The sequence below is a fragment of the Pteropus medius genome, unplaced genomic scaffold (genome assembly GCF_902729225.1).
Source record: "Pteropus medius unplaced genomic scaffold, Ma_sr-lr_union100, whole genome shotgun sequence".
Classification (NCBI taxonomy): domain Eukaryota; kingdom Metazoa; phylum Chordata; class Mammalia; order Chiroptera; family Pteropodidae; genus Pteropus; species Pteropus medius.
In genome coordinates this window covers 19,109,466-19,131,748 of record NW_024349803.1, presented here as the reverse complement: position 1 = coordinate 19,131,748, position 22,283 = coordinate 19,109,466, and the positions used below count along the sequence as shown (strand labels likewise).

The 22,283-nt window shown below is 39.0% G+C and overlaps 1 protein-coding gene across 4 annotated transcripts in view; it reads left to right on the top strand.

Moving 5' to 3' along the window:
• The first annotated feature begins 7,565 nt into the window (after window positions 1–7,565).
• The window catches only part of SETD2 (SET domain containing 2, histone lysine methyltransferase), a 100,071-nt gene continuing 85,353 nt past the window's right edge, over window positions 7,566–22,283 (top strand). For 2 of the 4 annotated variants that reach the window (XM_039837579.1, XM_039837578.1), the window contains exon 1: window positions 7,583–7,811. In XM_039837579.1, coding sequence (XP_039693513.1) covers window positions 7,741–7,811 — 71 coding nt within the window. In that variant the 5' untranslated portion in view covers window positions 7,583–7,740. Of the gene's footprint in view, window positions 7,812–22,283 lie in introns of all 4 variants that reach the window. The other 2 variants (XM_039837581.1, XM_039837580.1) reach the window with 2 other exon arrangements.

Below are 22,283 nucleotides of genomic sequence, written 5' to 3'. Positions count from 1 at the left end.
TGATCAACCTCTGATAAAAGCTTCAGACCTTTGGACTAGAGAAGGCTTCCTTGGGCAGAGACATTTTACCTGTCCCTGTAGTTTGCTGCGAGAGTTTTTCTGAGTTCTCCAGACTTTGCCTGATGCGTATTTTTGTTTTGTTACTCTTGCTCTGTATCTTTTGCTCCTATAAGCCTTAGCTGTGAGTATAACTTGCTAGTCTTGTGAATCATTCTAGTGAATCACTTAACTTGAGAATAGTCATGAGATGCCTGGAACAATTAAAATAGGCTTATATCCAACTACTTTGACGTTAACTTTTTATCAGAGCTAATAGTTTGTTAGTTGATTTTCTAGAGGATCATATTGTCTGCAGAAAATGTGTATTATTTTCTTCTTCCTCTCTATTTATAGGTTTTTAATAATCTGCTAGGCCCTCTAGTACAATGCTGTTTAGCAGTGTAGTTATCTTGATTCTAGTTTTAATGGGAAAGTTCTCAATGTTCTATCATTAACAATAATGTGCGCCATAATTTTCTAATAAACATTTTCATATTAAAGAAATTTCCTACTCTTAGTTGACTAAGGGCACTTATCAGTAATTAGTGTTAAAACTCATTAATATTTTTTACATTTATGGAGATAATCATATGATTTTTCTTCTCTATTGAAGCAGTCTGGCATCTTTTTTAGGCATAGATATTTGCCTACCCCTTATTTCTTGAGCCCAGTTTTGGAAATTTCTTTTTTTCAAGCATAGCATCGCCTTTTTCTTTACTTTATTAAAAATTTTTAGCTTTAAATGAAGTAGCCAAGAATAATTGGTAATATTCATCATTTTTCAAAAAAGACCCTTTTATATGGATATACTAAAATAAACATGGAAATTAATATTGTCAAAATTATTATAAGTGGTCTTTGTCTCTTAACATTAAACAGTAATCTGCTTCATCTATGCCGCGTCTCATCACAGGCTTTCCCCTTTTCATTATGAAATATATATTGCATAGAACTCTTTGAGGTACCGCAGTCAATGTGATTCTCATACACTTGGATGCAATATTTATTTCTAATATACTGTCAGTAAATTTGGTACCTATGTGCAGACATCTCTAGGCTTCTCTTTTTAACTATTATGTCTGACCAGGATATTCTGTAGATATTTTCCCTAAATGTAACAACAGCATTTCTCATCTACACTGTTTTTCCAGAACCTTGCCACTCCCTCATTAAGAGGTGGAGTTGCGCTCCCTCCCCTTGAACTTGGTGGACCTTGTGATATCATCAACTAACAGAGTACAGTGGAAGTAAATGTTATGTGACTTCTAAGGCTAGGTCATGAAAGGCAATACAGCTTCCACTTGGCTCTCTTTCTCAACAGGAGGGAGACACTTTAGAAAGGGGTCTGCTAGCTCTCAGAAGAGCTGTCCCAGCTGCTGCCCTGTGGAGCAGAGACAAATCTTCCCTGCCCGAGTCCGGGCCAGACACACAATTTCTGAACACAATGAATGATTGTTTTTGTTTTAAGCCACTGTTTTATTACGTAGCAACTGACAACTGCTAGAAGGATAAACTGAAAAAGTAGCTGACAGTGGGAAGCACAATGCTTCTAAATTTCTTTGTTCATTTAAAAGTTTTCTTCTCACAGCTTCCAAGAGACCACATTCCCTTATTTGTTCTTAACTTCACCTTTGCCCCTTTGCTGGTTTATCTTTCTTTATGACCTATAAATACTGATGTTCCCAAATGCTCAATCCTGGGCCCTGTCTTTTTATCTGCCCCTTTCTCCCTGGGAGACCTCATGCAGTCCTATAGCTTTAAATATCACTTGTATACTAAGGACTCCAAAACTTCTATCTCCTTATGAGGAGCATTCCTCTAAATTCCTATTAGTATTTTTAACTGCTCACTTGATATCCTCATTGGAATATTTAGCAACATTCTCTGCCTTAATTTTTTCAAAGCGGAAATATTAATCCAATATTCCCTAACCTAGTTATTTCTCAGTCTCCATAAATCTCCACCAAACACCCAGTTGCTGAGGTAAGAAATTTAGGATTCATCTTTGATTCCTTTTTCTCACTCTCCACATCCAAACCATCAGCAATATTAACAGACTAGTGTGTACCGTTCTGCATCTTTTGCATTGTTCAGACATACTTACACAAGCACTTGCATTAATATGCATGTATATGGCTTTTGGTTTAATGGAAAGACTACTCCCAATTCTAATTACTCTGGAACCTACTTTTTTCAGTTGACATCCTTATGTCAACAGATACAGATTCAACTGTATTTTTCCCTTCTAATTTCTTAATGAATCTCTAAACATATAGAAATATCTCTCTATATAATATATATTATATAATACATACATAATATGTATAATCACAACATATTTACTGCGGAGTGGTGGTAGCACTTTTTCCTTATTCTTTCTCTCCTTTCCTTCTTCCTTAATTTCTCCCAACTCTCAAGTAAAGATAACTCAACTAAATAGCATATATCCACTCATACCTTCCTCCATACTCATAAACTCAAATAAATATATGCATGTATATTCACATGTATATTCACATTTATATGTTTAAGTATCTTACTTTTTCCCATTCAACAAATCTCAAAACTTTATGGACGCTCCTACAGAATACCTAGTATAGTAAAATTTTCTTCTTTTTAATGAAAATATAATATTCCTTGGTGTGGATATTCCAAAATGAATTCATCCATTCCCTTACTTATATTTTATTTCCCCCAACAGAAATAATGGTATAATCAATATCTTTATACATTTAGTCTATGTACAAGTGCTTTTATCTCTACGAATCAGAATTTCAGAAATAGAATTTACTGGGTCAAAGGATACTCACACACGTTTTTATTAACTAGTAAGTAGATACAAATATTAATCATGCATAGCATAGACAAAATAACAGTAAAACAAATATCTATGTACTTACCAACTAGTTTAAGAAATAAAACTTTACCTATTTTCTGAAGCCGCCTGAGTGCTCCCATATGATCATTTTCTCCTTTTAGAAAAAAATTATCCTGAAGTTTTCTTTTCCCTTGCTTTCTTGAGTTTTGCCATGTTTAATTCCCTAAACAACCTGTTGTTTAATTTTGAGATACAAAATTCCATATAAATGGAAAAGATAATATATTCTTTTATGCCTTTTCCCCCTTGCTCATTATTCTGTTCTTGAGATTTAATCATTTTGATAGGTGTAGCTAAAAAGTTCATTCACTTTCAGTGCTGTTTAATCTCTACTATATAAATACACTACAGATGATGGACATTTGCCAATACTGCTATGAACTTTCCTGAACATGGCCTTTGGTGTATATGTGCAAGAGTTTCTCTAGACTGAAAGATGCTCAACATCACTAATCATCAGGGAAATACAAATTAAAACCACAAGGAGATGTCACTTCGTGACTGTCAGAATGGCTATCATCAGTAAATCTACAAACAAGTGTTGCTGAGAATGTGTAGAAAAAGGAAGCCTTGTGCCCGGTTGGTGAGATTATAAATTGATGAATAAAAATCAATTGTAGTTTACTCCCCGCCCCCAAGGAATTTCAGGGCCAAAAAGGATGATAGATTTGCATAGAACAGTTAACCATTAATTTAAATGATGGTGCCTTTCTTTTATATACTGATTAAAACCAAAATAACTTTCAAGTTTGTTGAGCCTCACGTATCTACATAAATTTATAAGGGAGTGGGGCTGACTCTGAAAGGTGAGGGTGTTTGTGGGAGCACATGGGTAGAGATAGTTTCCCACACAGCCTTGCTGATGCTGCCCACGTTGGCCTTGTTGTTACTGTCAACCTTGCCTCCTCTTGGCAAAGCAAAGAACTTTGAGGAGTTCTAGGATTCAAGGCCTGGGGCTTGCTTATCCCTCCCAAGTTGGCATTTCTTGAGGAGCAAAACCATTCCTCTTAACAATCTTCACTTGGGGGAAGGATTTAGTGAAGGAAGAGGCAAGAGTGGGTAAGGATGGATTCCCCACTCAGTTCCAGCTGTGGAGACGACCTTTGCCCTCTTTCCTAGAACTCTAGCCAGGTTCCCATGAGGCAGCAGAACTTTGTTTGGCCTGGGCACAATGAAGAAAGAGACCTCAGAGGACCTCGCCATCTTGATTTTATTGCTTCTGTGTTGTGTCAGTCTTAAGAACTGTCTCTCAACATATCACCTCCTAACTTGTTTACAAATATTTTTGGAGAATGTGCTCAGGGAATCAGCTGGTGCTCTGCCTCCCCCAACTGGTGGTACATTTTTTCTTTTCTCATCTCTTTACCAGGTACCTGGAGCCTAATTGTGGGCAATGTCCAATCTTTGGCCATCTGTCTCCTCTAAGGCAAGAAATGCCCGAGTCAGTTTTGTTTCAGTCACTACTGGCTACCCCAGGGTCTCTAGGATGGGGGTGGTTGGGGCTAATAGAAGGCAGTCAATGGCAAGACCAATTAGGAAAGTTTTTATGGTTTTCAGTACTCTAGGAATGGGATGCCTCTTATGTTTCACTTTAAGACTTTACATTTTTCCTTTAGACTTAAAAAAGAGGTTCTATGGAAAGTAATCTTGCGGGGTGATCTGATCATAAATTCCTAACTGGGCAAGTCATGGTGGGTAGTCACGCCCCAGGTATATAACTTGTTTAGTAAAAGGTTTATCTTTGCTTTAAGCAAGCCCTGTTCAGTGTTTCTGTGCATCTAGGATTAACACACCTTTGAAATAAACTGTAACCACCCTCAAGAGAGCACATAATCTTGTTAACTATCCTGTAATCTACTTCCTGCCTTGCTTCCTCCCACCCTCATATAATCTTCCTTATTTTCCCTCCTTAATTTAAAATGCATAAAAGAAGCTGCAAAGCTGTTATTCTCTTGTGCATTGGAGATCTTGCTTCCTGGCAATTGTCAGTTTGGCTCAACTATTATAAAAATTCTCTACAGGCTTGGACGTTCTTATGCTGACATACATTTGCAGAAGGCTTTATGTAAGAAAGTAGAAGACAGTATCTAATAATTATAGGCTAAAGACTAAATTATTCTATAGCTTTGATCAAGAGGCCAGGCCCAAGAATATGTTCTGAGGATGCATTCTCTTTGATTTTAAAATATGTGTACAAAGAACCTGTAATACAACAATAGATGAGGGCATTTAGTATTACTCAATCTTCCAACAATCTTGCCTGTAAAAATCTGGTTCATTTACTCATGTTAGGGGGCTTAGTATTTCCCCCACGGTTATATGTTTACTGCACTGGGTTCTAACCAGAGAATGCTATCTTAAGACTAGGTATTTATAGAGCCCAGCTGTACCACCTCCTGTGAGAGAATTGTTTACTTTGTTATTAAGAAAACAGGAAACTCGTAGCTGCTTTTTTATCATTCATCTCAGTTTAGGTCCTTCTCACCTCACATTTACATTGTCTCAGCCATCTCCACCTAAAATTAAAATAGCCCTTTACCATCTGTCTGTCCAATGTCACTTGGCTCCCAATGGCCTATCTGGCATCTAAGGCACAGGGCCCTAATTTATTCTTTCAAAGCCTGAAAGATAATACTTCCTGGACGTTTACTCGATGAGAGGCATTGCACAAGCATGTTTCAAACATTTTAGCTTAATAATCACAACATCTTGTGCCATGGATAATATCCCTATTTTATGGATAAGGCACTGGAAGCATGAAAAGTAACCATGCCCAATGTCACATACTACAAAGTGGCAGTGCTGGTGTACTATGCCAGGTAGATCTGGCTCTTAACCTCTGCACTATTATCTGAATAAGAGCCGATATTTATTGAAGGTTTCAGGCTTTACAAATACTATCCCATTGAATCCTCACAACAGTGAGAGGGCCTGTCCACATAAATATTCTCATCATACAACGAGAAAAGGCACAGAGAGATTAAGTAACATTCACAGTCTGTAGAAAAGTGGCCATGGGAAGACTTGAACCTAGGGAGTTGGATGGTCCCTGGACCTGGATGCTATACCTACAGGCACCAGAAAAAATGCCAAAATACTCCCAAGTGAGAAACAGTGAACACTAATAGGCACTGTCGGTATTTATAAGTATATTCATACACACACACACACACACACACACACACACACACACACACGCACGCGCAAACGAAATAAAAAAGAGCTAGTAAAGGACGTCTATTCTCTTAGATCACATTCCAGTAATTATGACACATTGTCCTAGGCTGTTATAACAGAATACCACAGACCGGGTGACTATAAACAAAAGAAATTTATTTCTCACAGTTCTGGAGGCTAGAAGTCCACCATCAAGGTGCCAGCATGGCTGAGTTGTGGTGAGAACCCTCTTCTGGGTTGCAGACTCCTTTTCGTTATATTCTCTCAGAGCAGACAGGAGAGAGCTCAGCAGGGTCTCTTAAAAGGGCACTAATCTCATTCATGGCAGCTCCTCTCTCAAGACCTAATCAATCATCTCTTAATACCTTCATTTTGGGATTTCAGCATATGAATTTGGTGGAGGTGGGTACACATTCAGTCCACAACACCCCTATTCAACTGTTTGCTGGTAAATTCCGACTCAAAATTATAGTGAGGGGAAAAAAAACCCCACGAAAAAGCTGATCCAACGTACTCCAATTTCAGAGTGATCAACTGCCACAAACTCTTCAATATCCTGAGAATTTAGCTAACGGCTTTATTATGCATTCTTGTTTCTCATTCCGGAAACAACTAAAAACTCGTAGCTCTTTCAAGTTATCCCATTTAATCTCACCTTGTCGTTTTTGCAGAAAAGTGATTAATAATTTTTTTTTTTTTTAAAGACATTTCCTCCAAGGCCTTACGAAGCACGCAGAAGACGGGAGCTGCAGCCTTCCAGATTCGGGGTGGGGGCCGAGCACCCTGCAGCTGTAGGTGTGGGTGGCGGGACAGCCGTGGGGAGAGCGGCGGTCGGGGCGGCAGACCAGCGGGGCGCGGGGGGGCGGTGCGTCCCGGGACCTCGGTTAAGGGCGAATCCCCGGCTCAGCTCCGTCTCGGTTCTCGCAGAAGGGGCGAGCAAGCGAGGACACATTATGGAGACGCGCAGCACAGGAGGCGCGGCGGCCGCGTTACCTCAGAGACCCGGAGCCCGGGGGAGGGGCCCTCGGCGCCGCGGCGGACTCCGGCGCTCCGGGAGGGCAGGTCCTCGAGGGTGGCGGGGCAGGAAGGGTAGTGTCCCCGGTGGGTTCGGGTGGTTCTCCCAGCGTCGCCCGCCAAAAACCCTGGGGCGCGCCGGGTCACGCTTCAGTCCCCGGACGCCCGCATGGGTCCGAGGGAGGTGTCGCGGCGCCGCCTCTCCGGGTCCGGGGCGGGCCCACGGCGTTCGGGCCCGGCGCGTATTGTTCCGGGAAGCCGCTCGCAGGGCCCGGCCGGGCGGCGGGCTGCGCCTAGCCCCGCCCGCGCCCGCCTGGGGTCGACCGGCAGCTGCGGACGCGCCGACTGGCGGCGGCGGACGCGCGGCCCGTGCGTGTCTCTTTAAGGGGCCGGGCCTGTGATGCTGCGAAGCGGGCGGGGTGCGCGTCGCTCCCCGAGTGAGAGTGTGGGGGAGAGAGCAGCGGGCGGGCGCCGGAGGGAGGGTGGGAGGGAGCGAGCGAGCAAGCGACGCGGGCCGCCCCTGCCGCCGCCGCCGCCGCGGTCGGACCAGCGGCCTCGTCCCCTCCCCTCCCCTCCCTCGCGTCGTCCTGCCGCGGGGAGGGGGCTCGCGTCGCCACCTCCAGCCGCTCCAGATGAAGCAGCTGCCGCCGCAGCCGCCTCCGAAGATGGGGGATTTCTACGACCCCGAGCACCCGACCCCTGAGTAAGTATCAGCTCCACGGCCTCCCGCTGCCGTCGGCCGCCTCAGCCCGAGCGGAGGGGCGACGCGTCCTGACGGGCGGCGGCGCGGCCCGGCGCGAGGAGTAACGGGCCCGCCGTGGACTGGCGCGGGCGGCGTGGGGAGCAGGCCCGCGCCGCCGCCTCGCCAGGGCCGCCGGGCGCCGGCAGTTGGGCCCGACGTTGGCGCCGCTGCTCGCGTCGCAGCGGCGGTTGGGCCCGGCCGATGGGGGAGGGGCGGCCACGGCCTCCGCTGCCGCCGCTGTGTCCGCAGCGACCTGGCCGGCCCGAGGCTCGGAGGTCTCCTCCTGCTCCCCGCGGCGCGCTCAGGCCGCGCTGCAGGCGACGGTGGCGAGTCAGAGGAGCTGCCGGTGCCGGACTGGGCGAGAGGGCACCGGCGAGAGTAGGCCGCGAATCCCCGGGCTCGGGTGGAAGCCCGACCCGTCGCCCGGCCTCCCGGCGACGGCGGCTCGGACCGGAAGGGCCTAGCGCGCGTCGCTCGGCCCGTGGCCGCGGAGGGGCCCGCGCTGCACTCTCGGGTTGAATATTTTTCTGCTGGAACTCGATCCTGGCCTCGTAGTGCTTCCGGCTTCAGATTCTGCACCTTTGGCACTTCGGTTTTGTAATGGTGGCGAGGTTTGTGTGGCCCCGATGTTGAGGTGACACCGGGGTTGTTTTTCCACTCGAAAGTGAAAGCCTTCGGAGGGGCACACATTCTCTTCCAGATTAAGGGATCCGCGCACTTTCGAAAGGACCCTGCTTCCTTGGTAACAGGAACCTCTCACCCTAAACGGACGACTTTCAATATCACTGGTGAAGACTGACTGAAAAACCGAGAATTGTGTGAGGATTCCCTGAAGAGACAGTATTCTAGAAAACCGAAATAGAGTTTCATCCAATTGTATTTTTTTCAGCCTAGGACATTTTTACATTTTTGTAAAGGGCCGTGTCTGCTACTGTATCTGATACCTCGGGGAGCTTCCTTTCCAGAGCCTGGATTCACTTCTTTGCCTACACCCTCTCAAGACTATTGTTTTACAAAGCTGTTCTTAAACTTTATTTGCTGGCGTTGGTTGAAGTGTAGATCTACGACGGGGCTCACTTAACATTGATAGGGGTTTCAAATGAAACTGTCACTTTTATGATCAGAGTGATACCAATAGATTTCCTCTTTGGACACATTTTACCTTAATTCTGCTGTGGCTCTTTATTTTTGAACCCTTTGTCAAGTTTTTCCATCTTGGTCCAGAAATGTCTGGATCTTACTTGATATTTCTTAGGTTCAGTGGCAACGCAGAAGTTATCTCTGAACAAAAAGAGAAACAATTATTCTGTCTTTCTAAAACAAAACCCAACTCTTATTTGCAATAGTAAGTTTTCTCAACATGGCTTTCTCCTTTCATGGCTTCTTGCTTATAGGTTAACAATACCTTAATTAGATTGTTTTGATTTGCTGCACAATCAGTTGAATTACAAAGCTCATGTTATATAGACTTTTGGTTTGGGACTTGGAAAACCTAAAAAAAAAAAAAAGATTCTGTCATGGTCCAATAAACTTATTGAACATTTGTTCTGTACAAATTACATGGTAGCCCCTGAATGGGCTAAGTGCCTGCTTTCAGTTCCTTTCCAGGCCATACACATCATTACACTCTTAGGGGGAAAATATAATTTTTCGTATTATGTGGGAAAACGGACTCAAGTGCATCTTGATAGACATGATAGACGTAAGTGGAGAGGAATCAAGAACGTTCTATTGTTTTACATAGGTTTTAGAGGGGTTTTTTTGGTTTTTTTTTTCACTGCTTTTCTGTCTTTATTTCCTTGGATTTCTAATAGTGACATAAGTAAGTTCCGAAATTTGTCTCTGTGTATGTACTGACCTGCCTGGACTGTAAAAAGTTATAAAATGTTTTCGGTCATAATACTGTAAGAATTGGAAGGGATCTTGGTGGGCATCCTGAACAATATCACCTGTTTTACAGAAGCAGAAACTGATGCCTAGGGAACTGAAGTGACAGCAGACCCTACAAGGTAGTACATATAAGGTAGCATGTATACAACTGGAGAGAGAAAAGCAGTCTAGTATAGAGTTAAAAAATTAGGTTTAAACACTAGTTGAACCTTGAACAAGTGACTTCATCTCTCTAAGCTTGGGTTTTCTCATCTCTGAAATAGGTATAACGGTAGCAACCGTATAGAACTTTTGGGAGGACTGAATGAGAATAATGTTTGAAAACCACTCGGCACAGACTGTGGCACATGTAAGTGCTTCTAGCTGGGGTCATCAGGGAAAACTTAAGAGTTAGGATTTTAAGTCAAACATGAAAAGTTTAGGTGGGCTTGGGAAGGAGTGACGTGTCTGGAGGAAGGAATGACCAAGTGCCCTTTTTAGACTTTAGATAGTTTGAAATGGTTCTTAGTTACACGAAGACATTGAAGCACGACATGTAAATTTAGTATGAAGTAAAACTTGGAACCTGGTGTTCTGTATTTGTCTTGTACTCACTCTTTAATCAGGCACAGCTGTAAGACCTAGCATTTTTCCTGTTGCATATAGGATTGTGTTTCAGGTGAAAATGGCTGTAATCACCTGAGTATCTGCATTAGGTGTCTGCTCTTGGGCAGGCTCAGGGCCAGGTGTTGAGGACACTGCAAATTAGAGCCAGTCTTCAGTGAGCTCTTTTAGAGACAGGCAAGTACTTTACAGTGATTGAATTGCTGTTCTTTGAATTTGCATGTCTATTTTGTGCCCAAAATAGGCACACTAGGGAGTATACAAAACAAAGAAATTGTGCCCTTGTGGGCATCCACTAGTGAGGGGTGATAAACAAGAAATAATACAGAATGTTCAAAGGTAAGTGCTTTGAAAAATGGAGCAGGGCAGAGGGGATCCAGAATTTCTAGAGATGTTGCAATTTAAAATAAGGTGGACTTCTTGAGACAGAAATAGGCAAAGACTTAAAGGGGAGGGAGTTAGCCATGTTGATAACTCGTGGGAAAGCATTCCAAGTAGAGGGACTAGTTCCAAAACACTGAGGCAGACCTAGTAAATTCTGCCCAGTATGGCTAGAATGGAATGAACAAACAAGAGTAATAGTAGATTAAGTCCGGGTGGGGTATAGATTTCGCAGTCTTCATGGAGCTATTCTAAGAACTTTTCCTGGAGCTTTCAACAGAGGGGTGACATGGTTTGCTTTCAGCTTCAGAAGGATCACTCAGTTTACAGGAGGGAAAAAGTGATAGGAGAAGGGAGACTTGTAAGGAAGTTAGTAATCTAGGAGAGAGAGGCTGGTGACTTGTACCAAGGTGGTAACGTAACAGGAGATAGTGAGCAATAGTTGAATTCTGGATATATTTTGAAGATCAAACCAATATGATTTGTTGATAAGATCAGATGTGGCATTTGAGAGAGGGGCCAAGGATGAATCCAAGGTTTTTGGTCTGAGCAATTAGAAAGATTGAGTTGTTATCAACTGAGATAGGGATGACTGTGAGAAGAGCAAGTTTAGGGTATAGATTAATTCAGTTTTAGACGTGAAAGTTTGTGATGCCTGTTAGACATTCGGGTTGAATTGATACCAAGCCTGGAGTTAAGGGGAAAGGTCTAGACTAGAGATAAATTTTGTTGTCATCAATTTAGGTGGTATTCAAAGCCACTAGACTGGATGAGATCACCAAGCAATCCAGTGTGGAAAGAGAGAAGGACCCGGGATGGGTCCTTTTAAACTGCAGTGTTAAGAGAATTGTTATAGTGTGCAATGTAGGGGTCTTAACATGGATAGCATCCATAAACTTAGGGGGAAAATCACTTCTTCACTAACCTTTAACTAGAAGTTAGCATTTCTTTTCATTACTAATGTAAACAGTAAACTACAGTACTATTAACATCATCTGTATTTTTGCTACTAGTAGAAATCACAGATGTCTTTATATTGTTATTGTAGATATTTCAAAATGTTATTTATGTTCCTCATTACATCAAAATTACAGTAGATATGAAGATCCACCACTAGATTAAGAAGTACATATATTACTATATCACACATTTGGGGTTTTTTGTCCCCAGTGTTAACTGGTCTCCTTTGTAAATCACATGTATTTTATTTTATACATTTAAACATATTAAGTTGAGAAGGAATCTGCAGGGTTCATCAGACTGCCAAAGTGGCCCAAGGCACGAATAAAGTTAAAGCTCTGAGCTCTGGAGCCATAACTCCTGGTTTAGAATCTTGCCTCTTTTATTTAATAGCATTATGAACCTGGGCAAGTTTTGTTATGATTCTGTGCCTTGGGTCTTTATTTATAAAGTGGTGATCATAATAGTATTTTCTGCAAAGAGTTTTATGAGGATTTAAGAATTAGGATTAGTATTGGTTGTAAAGATGCAGCTAGAAAGAACAGTTCTTTCTTTACAAGGCACCATGATATGAAAAGCATGGTAAATTTGGCAAAAGTTTATTTACTGGCAAAAATATTTCAGCGTCAAATAAAATATAAAGCTGAGAGGATAGTCAAATTCTGAGGATTCTGATAATTCACCTTAGCTACAGTGGAGGTAGAGATGCCCTAGGAAGCCAATTAAGAGAAAGTATTATAATGCGATCACCAGATTCCATGTGGTTTAGATATTTAGTAGTTTTGCAGACAATACATGAACAAAATTTTTGTTATTTTGTAAGAGAAATAGCTTTGTAGTGTACCCTCTTTAGGCTACTAAGGGACATGGAAGGCCAAAATATTACTTGGAAGGTGTTCTGGTGAGTACAGAAAGCTTGATGTACTATCCTAATACTTAGGATAGAGTATATTTCTCCAGTATTCAGGTCTCTCTTTGCTGTTGCCTTTTCTATATTTCTGGAGGACTATTCTTCTGTTGAAACATTATATCTTTAGCAAGGTATCAAGCAACTGTTGATATAGTTGTGTTTTCCTAAGAAATGTCCAAACTGCCAAGACATAGTTTATACATGTAATATTATTTATGTATCTATGTATCTCTGTCTATCATACTTGACTAATTTCCTTTGTGGAACTTTGTTACTCCCAAATTTTTTTTCTGCTACCTTTTACTGTAGTGAGTGATTGATTCAATCTATTCCTCTTAAAAAAATGGAAATGCATTATGATTTACTCTTTAACAGATATTATAATAAATATAAATTATTATTTATTAATAATAAATAATAATTGCTATTCAGTGTTGTTCCATGAGCATTGTCAATTTTTGCAGAGAAGCAAGAATGGTCGTATGCTGGATGGCAAAAGATGGCTAGCCTGGGTTAGAGAATCAAAAGTTGACCCCCTTCATCATTTCTGTTAATTCTTCCATAGTACTACAGAGTATCTAATTTTGTAATGCACTAAGGGCAATTAAGACCCTGAGAGACAATTTACATGGGAAACTGAACCATTTACATCTAGACTCTGAAAATCAGGTTTAGAATCTTTTTTTTCCCCTCTGAGATCCACTTTTTAGGGGGAAAAAAAGCCTTTTATTTTTGAAAAAAATTTCAAAGTTGCAAGAATAATGTAATGGCTTCCCATATACTTTTCTTCTACATTAACTAGTAATTGAGATTTTGCCATGTTGGCTTTCTCTTTCTATATTAAAAATGTACATAAATACACACACACACACACAGCTGTTTATTTTAGTCTGAACCATTTGAGAGTCAGTTCCATTATGACCCTTCGCCCTTAAATATTTCATAATATTACCTAAGAATAAGCATTCTCTTAGCTAACCAATATACAGTAATCAAGCTAACTTTTGCTTCAGTGTCTTTTCCAAATACATTGGTCACTTAGATTGAGGTTTAAAATTGGTGTAAATTCCTATAGATGCTTTTAGAATGCTTTTTCTGTCAGATGCTAACATCTCACAAGTGAAAATATCTTTGAGATGGTGTGTGGGTGTTGGTAGGAGTGTGATCATGCTGGCAAGCTGTTGGGAGGTCTGCTTATTGGGAGCCTGCTGGGCTTGCAAGAACCTGGAGCAAACCTGGTTTCTGACTATAGCCCTTCTTGCTGCCCACTTCCTACTAAGTAGAGTTAGAGCCTTTCTTTGGGGAGGGCTATATAGTAATCACCAATATTTGCTTCCTGATTAGCTCTTTGAAGAACTATGGACTAACTTGTATTTTGAATCTTGTCTAATATTTGGCCTCTTGGAGAATAGTTATAAATTATATACTCTCTAGTAGGCAGATGATGCATGCCAGGCTTAAAGTTTTTATGAGTTTTGTGTTAACGTAGAGCTAGCATGATTTTTCATAAATTATATAGATGGCCGCAAAAACCCTTTGTATTAAAATCCATTTGTTCTGATCTCGGTAACACACAAAGACTTTCTAAAATTTCCTGTTTAAAAATATAACTCTTCTATTAATTTATCAATTCTAGACCAAAATATACCAACTCTATAATGTAAACTACAGTTTTTATGGTACCGCTTCTGTGGCGAAATAATGATAGTTATGAAGAATCAAGCCAACTGAAACATTTACTAAGCACATACTACTGTGTACCCCCAGCTGCCAGTAGCTGGGATTCCTCCATTTAAAAGAGTAAGTCTCTCTAACATATTCATCATGGTCTTTGTATTTTCTAGGATATGGAGCTACAAAATGCCTGAGGTCCTAGTAACAGAACCAAACAAGTCTAAATCATGTTAAAGAACGGATGAATGCATAGGCTCCAGTGAAATGTTAGCTTTTGTTAGTTGATGCTTTGTATTAGTAACCACCCAAAGTTTCTTAAAAGTTGGAGGATTATAACAATACATATGCATGCAAACACATCCTTAAAAACATTTATATAGAAAAATAGTAATGACAAAAATAAGCATACATTAAGCAATGGGTACATTTCACAAAAAGCACATAGCTAACAAATTTTTCAGTTACCATATGCACAGCTGAAAAAAATGGCCTGTCACAGTCAGTTTCCAACTCCTGCCTCAATGTGATATACTCTGATGCTATTATTGTTTAATAAGGAAGAAAAGTAGTCAAATAAAGGTGAGCACAAGGTATTGGCGGTTTCATTGTCTCCCTGATACATGGGAGCAGTACTATATTTGGGGAAACACTGGTTTTATATTCAGCTACCACTGTTTCAATGTGTTGATAGTCAGCTACTTTCTTACACAAGCTGCTGTTAATTTGCCAAAAAGACTATACTGTACTTTTCATAGTTGTGACAATTGGTTTCCTGAATGATTATACAACAAAAGTTTTGTTTTATTTTTTAATGGACATGGTAAACTTAAGCTTAAAGAGTATGTCTCTTTAAGCTTACCTTGGGGAAAACTTCAGGAGTACATTTTCACCTATTTCTAACAAAATCTTTTATTGTACCTCAAAGTTCATCTGTTTCGCTATAGATAATTTACCTTTTGTTGAGAGTGGTAATGCTTATTTTATGTCTTTGTCATGTCACACATACTATTTTATGCCGCTTGTGTTACTTTTGTTATCAGTGCAGGCTGTGTCTAGGTGGTGAGGTAGTTTGTAGTCCGAGGGTACTCTTAGGACCTGAACTCATGGTTTTTGGACAAGTGGACAGAGCTCACAAGTAGCAATAATGAACGAATTGGTGGGAGCATAAGATACCAAAGAGACATCATTCCTCATTGATGACACTAGGGAATCAAAGTAGTTGTGGATTAACAGGAGAGGCTACATATTAACTTGCTTGAATGTCTGTAGATGTGTTCTCTCCTTAAATAATTGTTTGGAAAATGGGACCATTATTATGATAACCTAAGTTATTCTAAGTTGAACATCACTAAGACCCTAACTTAATGGTTCTCTGATTCATAAATTTGTATTGTTCACAGTTAATGTTAAAACCAGTGCTTATTTTATGGTACTGCCAAGGTAGAAGAAAAGGTATATAAGGCTGGCAGATACTTAAAAAGAACCTAGGTCATACTTTAAAATTTCTCTGTTAGTAAATTTTCTTTTGTATTCATTAAAAGAAAGTTTGAGAGTGACACTCTTCTGTTTCAGTGAAGTTTCAGGTTAGTTATAGTTTAAGCCTAGGTATACTAAAGTAATTTTTTTGAGCCCATCAATGAATATAATATTTTGATTTTGTAAGAGGCACAATTTAGATCAGGGGATGGTAAATTGGCCAGTGGGCTGAATCCAGCCTGCCTGTGTGTTTTAGTACAGCCTGTGAACTAAGAATGATTTTGTTTTTTAAATGGTTAAAAAAAAATCGAAAGTAGGTATTGTGACGTGAAAATCTTAAGTTTTCAGTACAGCATGGCTCATCCCCGTTTTACGCTTTTTAGAGTGGCCTGCACCCCAGTTTGGCATTAGAGTGATGAATATCACAGTTAGGTTGGAATAATTATGTCTATTTTATGTTTCTCCTTAAGCTTTTAAGAAAAGAGGTTTTCAGGTTATTTATTTATTTTATTTTTCTAAGGCAACCCTTGGTTGACCTTACAGATTGCAAGGACCTTGTCAGCTTACAATCCCTTATTTTTTATTTTTTATGCCTACAGCACCTGGTCTTCCTAGGTGGTTTCCCATCCAAGTACTAACCAGGCTGACCCTGCTTAGCTTCCAAGATCATCAGATGGGATCAGACTTGTTCGGGTTGGCATGAATGTTCAGGTTGTTTTATTCTATATCAGTCAAGAAAATAATTTAATGTAAGGAATTGGGTTTTGGAGAACTGAGAATATGTTACACTGAGGTAACAGAGAAAGGCAGGAAGTAGCTATACTCACCCGAGGACTGGGAGAAAAAAGGGAAGAGGGTGTGGTTACCAGAACCTAGAAGCTTGGAGTAGGGCCCCCTAGAGCTGAGACCTCTGAGGAAGTGGGTACTGAACTACTGGTGCTTTTGTCTATGAGGAATTGCAGTCAGGCTGGTCCGGGATTGTGGAAAAAAGGTAGAAACCAGCATCAGCACCAGGGTGAAATGCATTGATGATTGATGGGTCAGTACACATAGGAACTGTGACTAACAGAAAGGAGCACATTCCCTCTTCCAGCCTTTCAGTCTTCCTCCAGCACATGCTATTAGTGTTCAGAGGGGAAATGTAGATTACAAGGTCCTAATCATACTTTCACAAACAAGAGTGTAGAAAATGTGGGCTAGGAGCTGAAAGAAAATTTCTCAGAGTTCCAGGTAAGAATGATTCTAGTGTATTTTCAGGAATATAGGAAGATGAAAAAGAAATCTAAAGGAAGATTTTTGGATGGGCATTGTGAAGTTTCTGGAGCCCCACCCCTCACTTTTTTTAGGATCACAGTGTCTATTTATTCCCCGCATATTGCACTCTTGTGGAGGCGTAAAGAATGAAATCCTGACTTTTGTTTATCTTGATCTCTAGGGTACAACAGGAGTAAAAGACTAAGGAGTGAAGAATAGAACGTTAATAGGTAGCAGTAAAACCCTAACATAGAAAAAGTTGGGACTTTGTGCTTCAATTTAAGATTATTTACTATCCCATAGGAGAAAAATAAATCCAATTATCAATTATTTGGAAATAAGGGGTTCCAGATAGGATAAAGCTAATTTATGCATGTTCTAGTTTAGTGTTTCTTGAATTGTGGTGAAAGACCAGGCCCTTTTTTCTTTTTCTTTTTTTTTTTTTTCATTCTACCATGGACTGATACTTTTAAAACATACAATAAAAATGAATTCCTAGAAAAATGAAGTGAAAAATTCAGGCATTCGGAATACAGTGCTACTGATGAAATAGTCATGTATCGATTGTGGTGGTGGCTACATCAATCTAAACATAGAATAAAATTTCATAGAACTACACACACACAAATGAATATGAATGCAGGTTAAAAGGAATGGTAAAAACTGGATAAGGTCTAATCTGGTTAACAGTAATATAGCAATGTCAGTTTCCTGGTTTTGACATTGGACCATAGCTATATAAATTGTCACTGTTGGAAGGGGCTGGGTGGAGAGTAGAGTGATTCCTCGTACTATATTTTTCAACTTCTGTCAATCTTTTATTTCAAAATAAAAAGCTTAAAAAACATGAGCCTCTACTGATCACTGGTCAAGGTCAGATTGCTGTAAAAGTTTCCAAACTTTTGTCTTAACTTCTGTGCTTGTGGATGTGTAACAAACTTAGCCAGCTGGCACTGGCCTGAAGACTACAGTTGTGTTAACTCCCTTTACCCTCTGTGCCTGCTCCACATTTCTCCCATTCTCCTCAGTATCTCTCTACCTTTCATCTCCTACCTCCACTTCTCATTTGTTCAAAATTTTTTACTGTGTGCCTTATCAATATGGAGATTAAAAAACAATGAGCAAGGCCCTTACTATTTATGCTTATTTTCTAATAGTAGACTTGTTAATCAAATAATCTTACAAATATGTAATTCAAGTTACTAACAGTTCCCATTTATTGAGCTCTAACTATGTGCCAGGCACTATATAGAAGATTTTAAATAGACATTTTTCTTTCATCCTCTCTTTGAAGTAAATATAGCACTACTGTTTTAGTTTTATAATCTCTGTGATTACTGTTTCTCTTACTGACATTGGTTAAAATGTGTTAAAATATTGGAGATGATATCCAAGTCTAGGTGACTAACTTTCAAGCTTTTACTCTTAACCTATGTATTATACGGTAATGCCTCCCCATCTGGTGTTTTGAAAACATATGTGAGAAGAGAAATTGGGACATGCGTTAAGGATAGAAGACACTAGAAAGGCCCTAGAATAGAAAACTCAGGCTGAACTATATAGTTCTTTTCATCATAGTAGTTAATGGTGTTTATACTGTGTCAGCTTTGATTTTCAGTGCTTTTACTGTGAATGTAGGCATGAAAGCTAGCTGCCTAGTTTGACTTTTGGATATGTTAGCTATTGTTATTACTTCCAAATCATAGTCCTTCTGTTTTTACTTTTTGTTGTTTCTGTGAGGGATACATCTGCTTTGTCAATTTGCAATATTTCTTTGTTGTGAAGCATAACATTTGACCTTTTCTAGTGAGCTATCTATGGATGATACTTAACATCCCTCTGTGATTACTAGAATGTTTTAAAAGTGGTTAGCAACTTGATGGCTAGGGCTGTGGACCAACTGTACTTTCTTTAATTCTGGTATAATATAACTTGACATTTGAGACATAAAACAAACAAAAAACTCATGGGATAGTTCTGATGAAATTCTCTTTTATAGATTAACTAGCTTTATTATTATATGTTATATGTAATTATTATATACATATCTGGAATTTGGTATCTAGAAGTGGAAATTGCAACCAGATTCCTAATTTGCAAAAAAATATACAGAGTGCTCTATTGCTTTTATGTTTACTTCAAGAACTCAAAAGATAATTTTCATAGGAAATGAAAATTTAGCACTGTGGTGTCTTATCATAAAAGATTGGCAAATGGGTGGAACATGTATTTAAATATTCAGACTATTAATATTCTCAAACACAAAACAGTTTTATATCTAACTGTTGCTCAGTTTTTTGGTTTTTTAAAAAATTTCTCACTGTGAGTCTTTTAAAATTAAATGACCCTAAAGTAGAACTATGTGTTGATGCTATTCGGCAAAAGTTAATTTATGGAAAATATTTTCCATCATAACATACTCACTGTGGTTATATATTTGTGATATTTTTGTTTATTGTTGAGGGCTGAAATTTTTGCAACTGTAGAAAGTCTAAATCAGATGAATGAATCATGGTGATTACTTCTTCTTGGGTCAAGGGAATAGGGCTCAGCCACAGTCAGGCGAATGGGCTGCGATTGCAGGTGGGTGGGTAATCATGTATTAACTGGAATACATACATTTTGCCAACACACTTCTAATCACCAACTCTCTCTGCCTACTGCATGTGCACATATGGTCTCTTGTTTGTTTGTTTGGGGGATTTGTTATTCTCTTTCATATTGCAATTAAACATTAAAAAATTTTATTCTCGAAAATTTCAAACATTCATACGAGAGAGAATAATGAACATCCCCTTGCCCCCACCTAGTGTACTCATCCAGCTTCAACAGTTATTAACATTCTGCCATTCTGGTTTTATCAATCCCCTACTCTTTGTTGTTTCCGGAGTATTTTAAAGCACCCCAGATATTCTGTCATTTCATACTTTATATCTCTAAGAGGTAAAAGCTTTTTAAAAAAATAACCACAATACCATTATACCTAGTGCAATTGGCAATAATTCTTTAATATTACTTAATACACAGTCCTTATTTTTTTAAAAATATCGGGCTCTAAATAATCATAAGATTACCAGATTTCAGATCTGTCAATCTATTATAGTTTTGTTTAGTTTAACTTTATTTGTGTATTTATGCCATCACCAATTTGATAGTTCTTATTTTTTGAATGTCTAGAAATCATTTTTTTACTTTGTCATTAAAAAAAATTGCAACATTTCACATCATTCCAAAGTTACTGTAATAAAAGGATGTTCAAAGATGTATAGCTGTTCTCTTCTTACTGTTTCCTTTAATGGGTAATCATCATGTTTCATTTTAGTTGAGTCTTCCATTTTGAAAATACAGTGTATAAGCATACTAAACATACTGTTCTGTGTCTTGCTTTTTCACTTAATAATATATTCTAGAGGTGATTCTAGAGCAGTATGCAGACATCTTCGTTACTACATATACTGCTCCATTGAATGGATGGTGGATGTACCAGGGTTATTCACCACTCTATTGATGAACATTTAGGCCATTTTCAGGCTTTTGTTATCACATGGATAATCTTTTAATTTTATTTTAACCTTATTTTCCATGTATGAAGTGGTGATGGTGCTATATTCAATGCATTGTAATTCACAATGATCCTGCATTATCATTGGCTTTGCCCTGTAATAATTATTTCAGGGTTGGTTTGCTTATTTTTTTAAGTATGCAATCTTTGTCCTACTTGTACTTGTGTTTGTTGACTTGAAACCTCTTCTGCACCTCAAACATTAATTTGCCCTTTTGGGAGGAAATGCTTAAACTCTTTATAACTACCAGAAAATAAATGATGACTATCTTTTATTGCATTTAAGCTTTTGTTCCTCAAGAAAACAGTTTTATTCCTTTTCATTGTATTTTGATTTTGGTCTGGTGGTAATTTGTTATGCCAGAAATTGTCTGAGTTGCTGTATTCATTGTGTTACCAAAATAAAACACAACCTATATATGTTTTCTTGTATTTATACTTAAAATAGAAAAAAACCTGCTTGTGAAACATGAAAGAATAAAATTATTTTCAGAGGCATTTTTAATATTAACACTAAAGTAAGCAGGTATTTATGAAGGAAAGCCATCCTGAATTATCATCTTTGTGTTTAAAAAGAGACACCTCACCTTTCTTATGTGTTTAGGTTTAATTATATCACATGTTTTACTTTCATTATTTTTATTTCGAAGGTGGGTTTTAAAGAGCTCATTTGCCTGAAAGTCCATAACCACATGAAAGAACTGACCACCATCTATTTTCATGTTTCTGTTTAATGTGGTTAAGCAAGAGTAAGACTGGAAGGCTGGCAGAATACAGGGTAGGTGCAGCTTATTGAACATTCATGAGGTGAGCTTTTATCCTGTGGTTTGTCTGTAATAAGACATCTCTCAGACTCTTGGGAGTCAATATTCCACACTGCTTTCAGTGTAGTATCTTTTTCATAGAAGAATCTTGTCCTAAATTGGAAAAAATAGGAACTCCAATGATTTTTGTACATTCAGTTTAGGAGTTTCCTCTATAATGTAGATATGATCATCAGAACTCTAGTGTGAACACTCTTGTTACTCTTTTTCATGATACAACCCCTTCTGTTGCTAGGCAGATAAATTTACTAGTTTACTGAATCAAAATATGTTTCTCTGAAACTCTTTACCCTTTGCTTCCAGTTCTGTGTATTAGCTAATAATATAATATAGTTCTGCAGTCAGCATGTAGGCTTTGCTACTTCACTAGCTTTGACTTTAGATTTCTTCATTTGTAAAAAGGGGAATGCAAATAGTAGACCTTTCATAGGTTTGAGGGTCATCTAGCTGCTAGATGTATGTAAAACATTTAACCCATTACCTTAAAAGTGGAAAATATTCCATTAGGTGCTTGTAATAGTTATGGTGGTCCAGTACTGGGAGCTGTAAAGACAATAGTATAATGTGATCAGGTCACTAAGAACTTGCCCTCAACTCTTTGTTGCGATTCATTGACTAATACTAAAAACAAATTTCATCATTTATGCATTTCTGTCTTTTGAAGGTTATTTGGTAGTAGGTGTCCCCTCTCCCATATTTTGCTAATGAGGAAAATAAAATGGATAATTTAAGAGATTTAACTTAAAATAGTGAATACAAGTAGTAAAACTCAGGTCCTAAAATGTTCAAATTAGATCACCATACAGCTCAATTTATGGATTTTGGAATAAGCAGATTGCTTTATTAGGAGAACATAATTCACTTTATGTAAGTGTTTGTGCAAACTAATTTGAAAGACA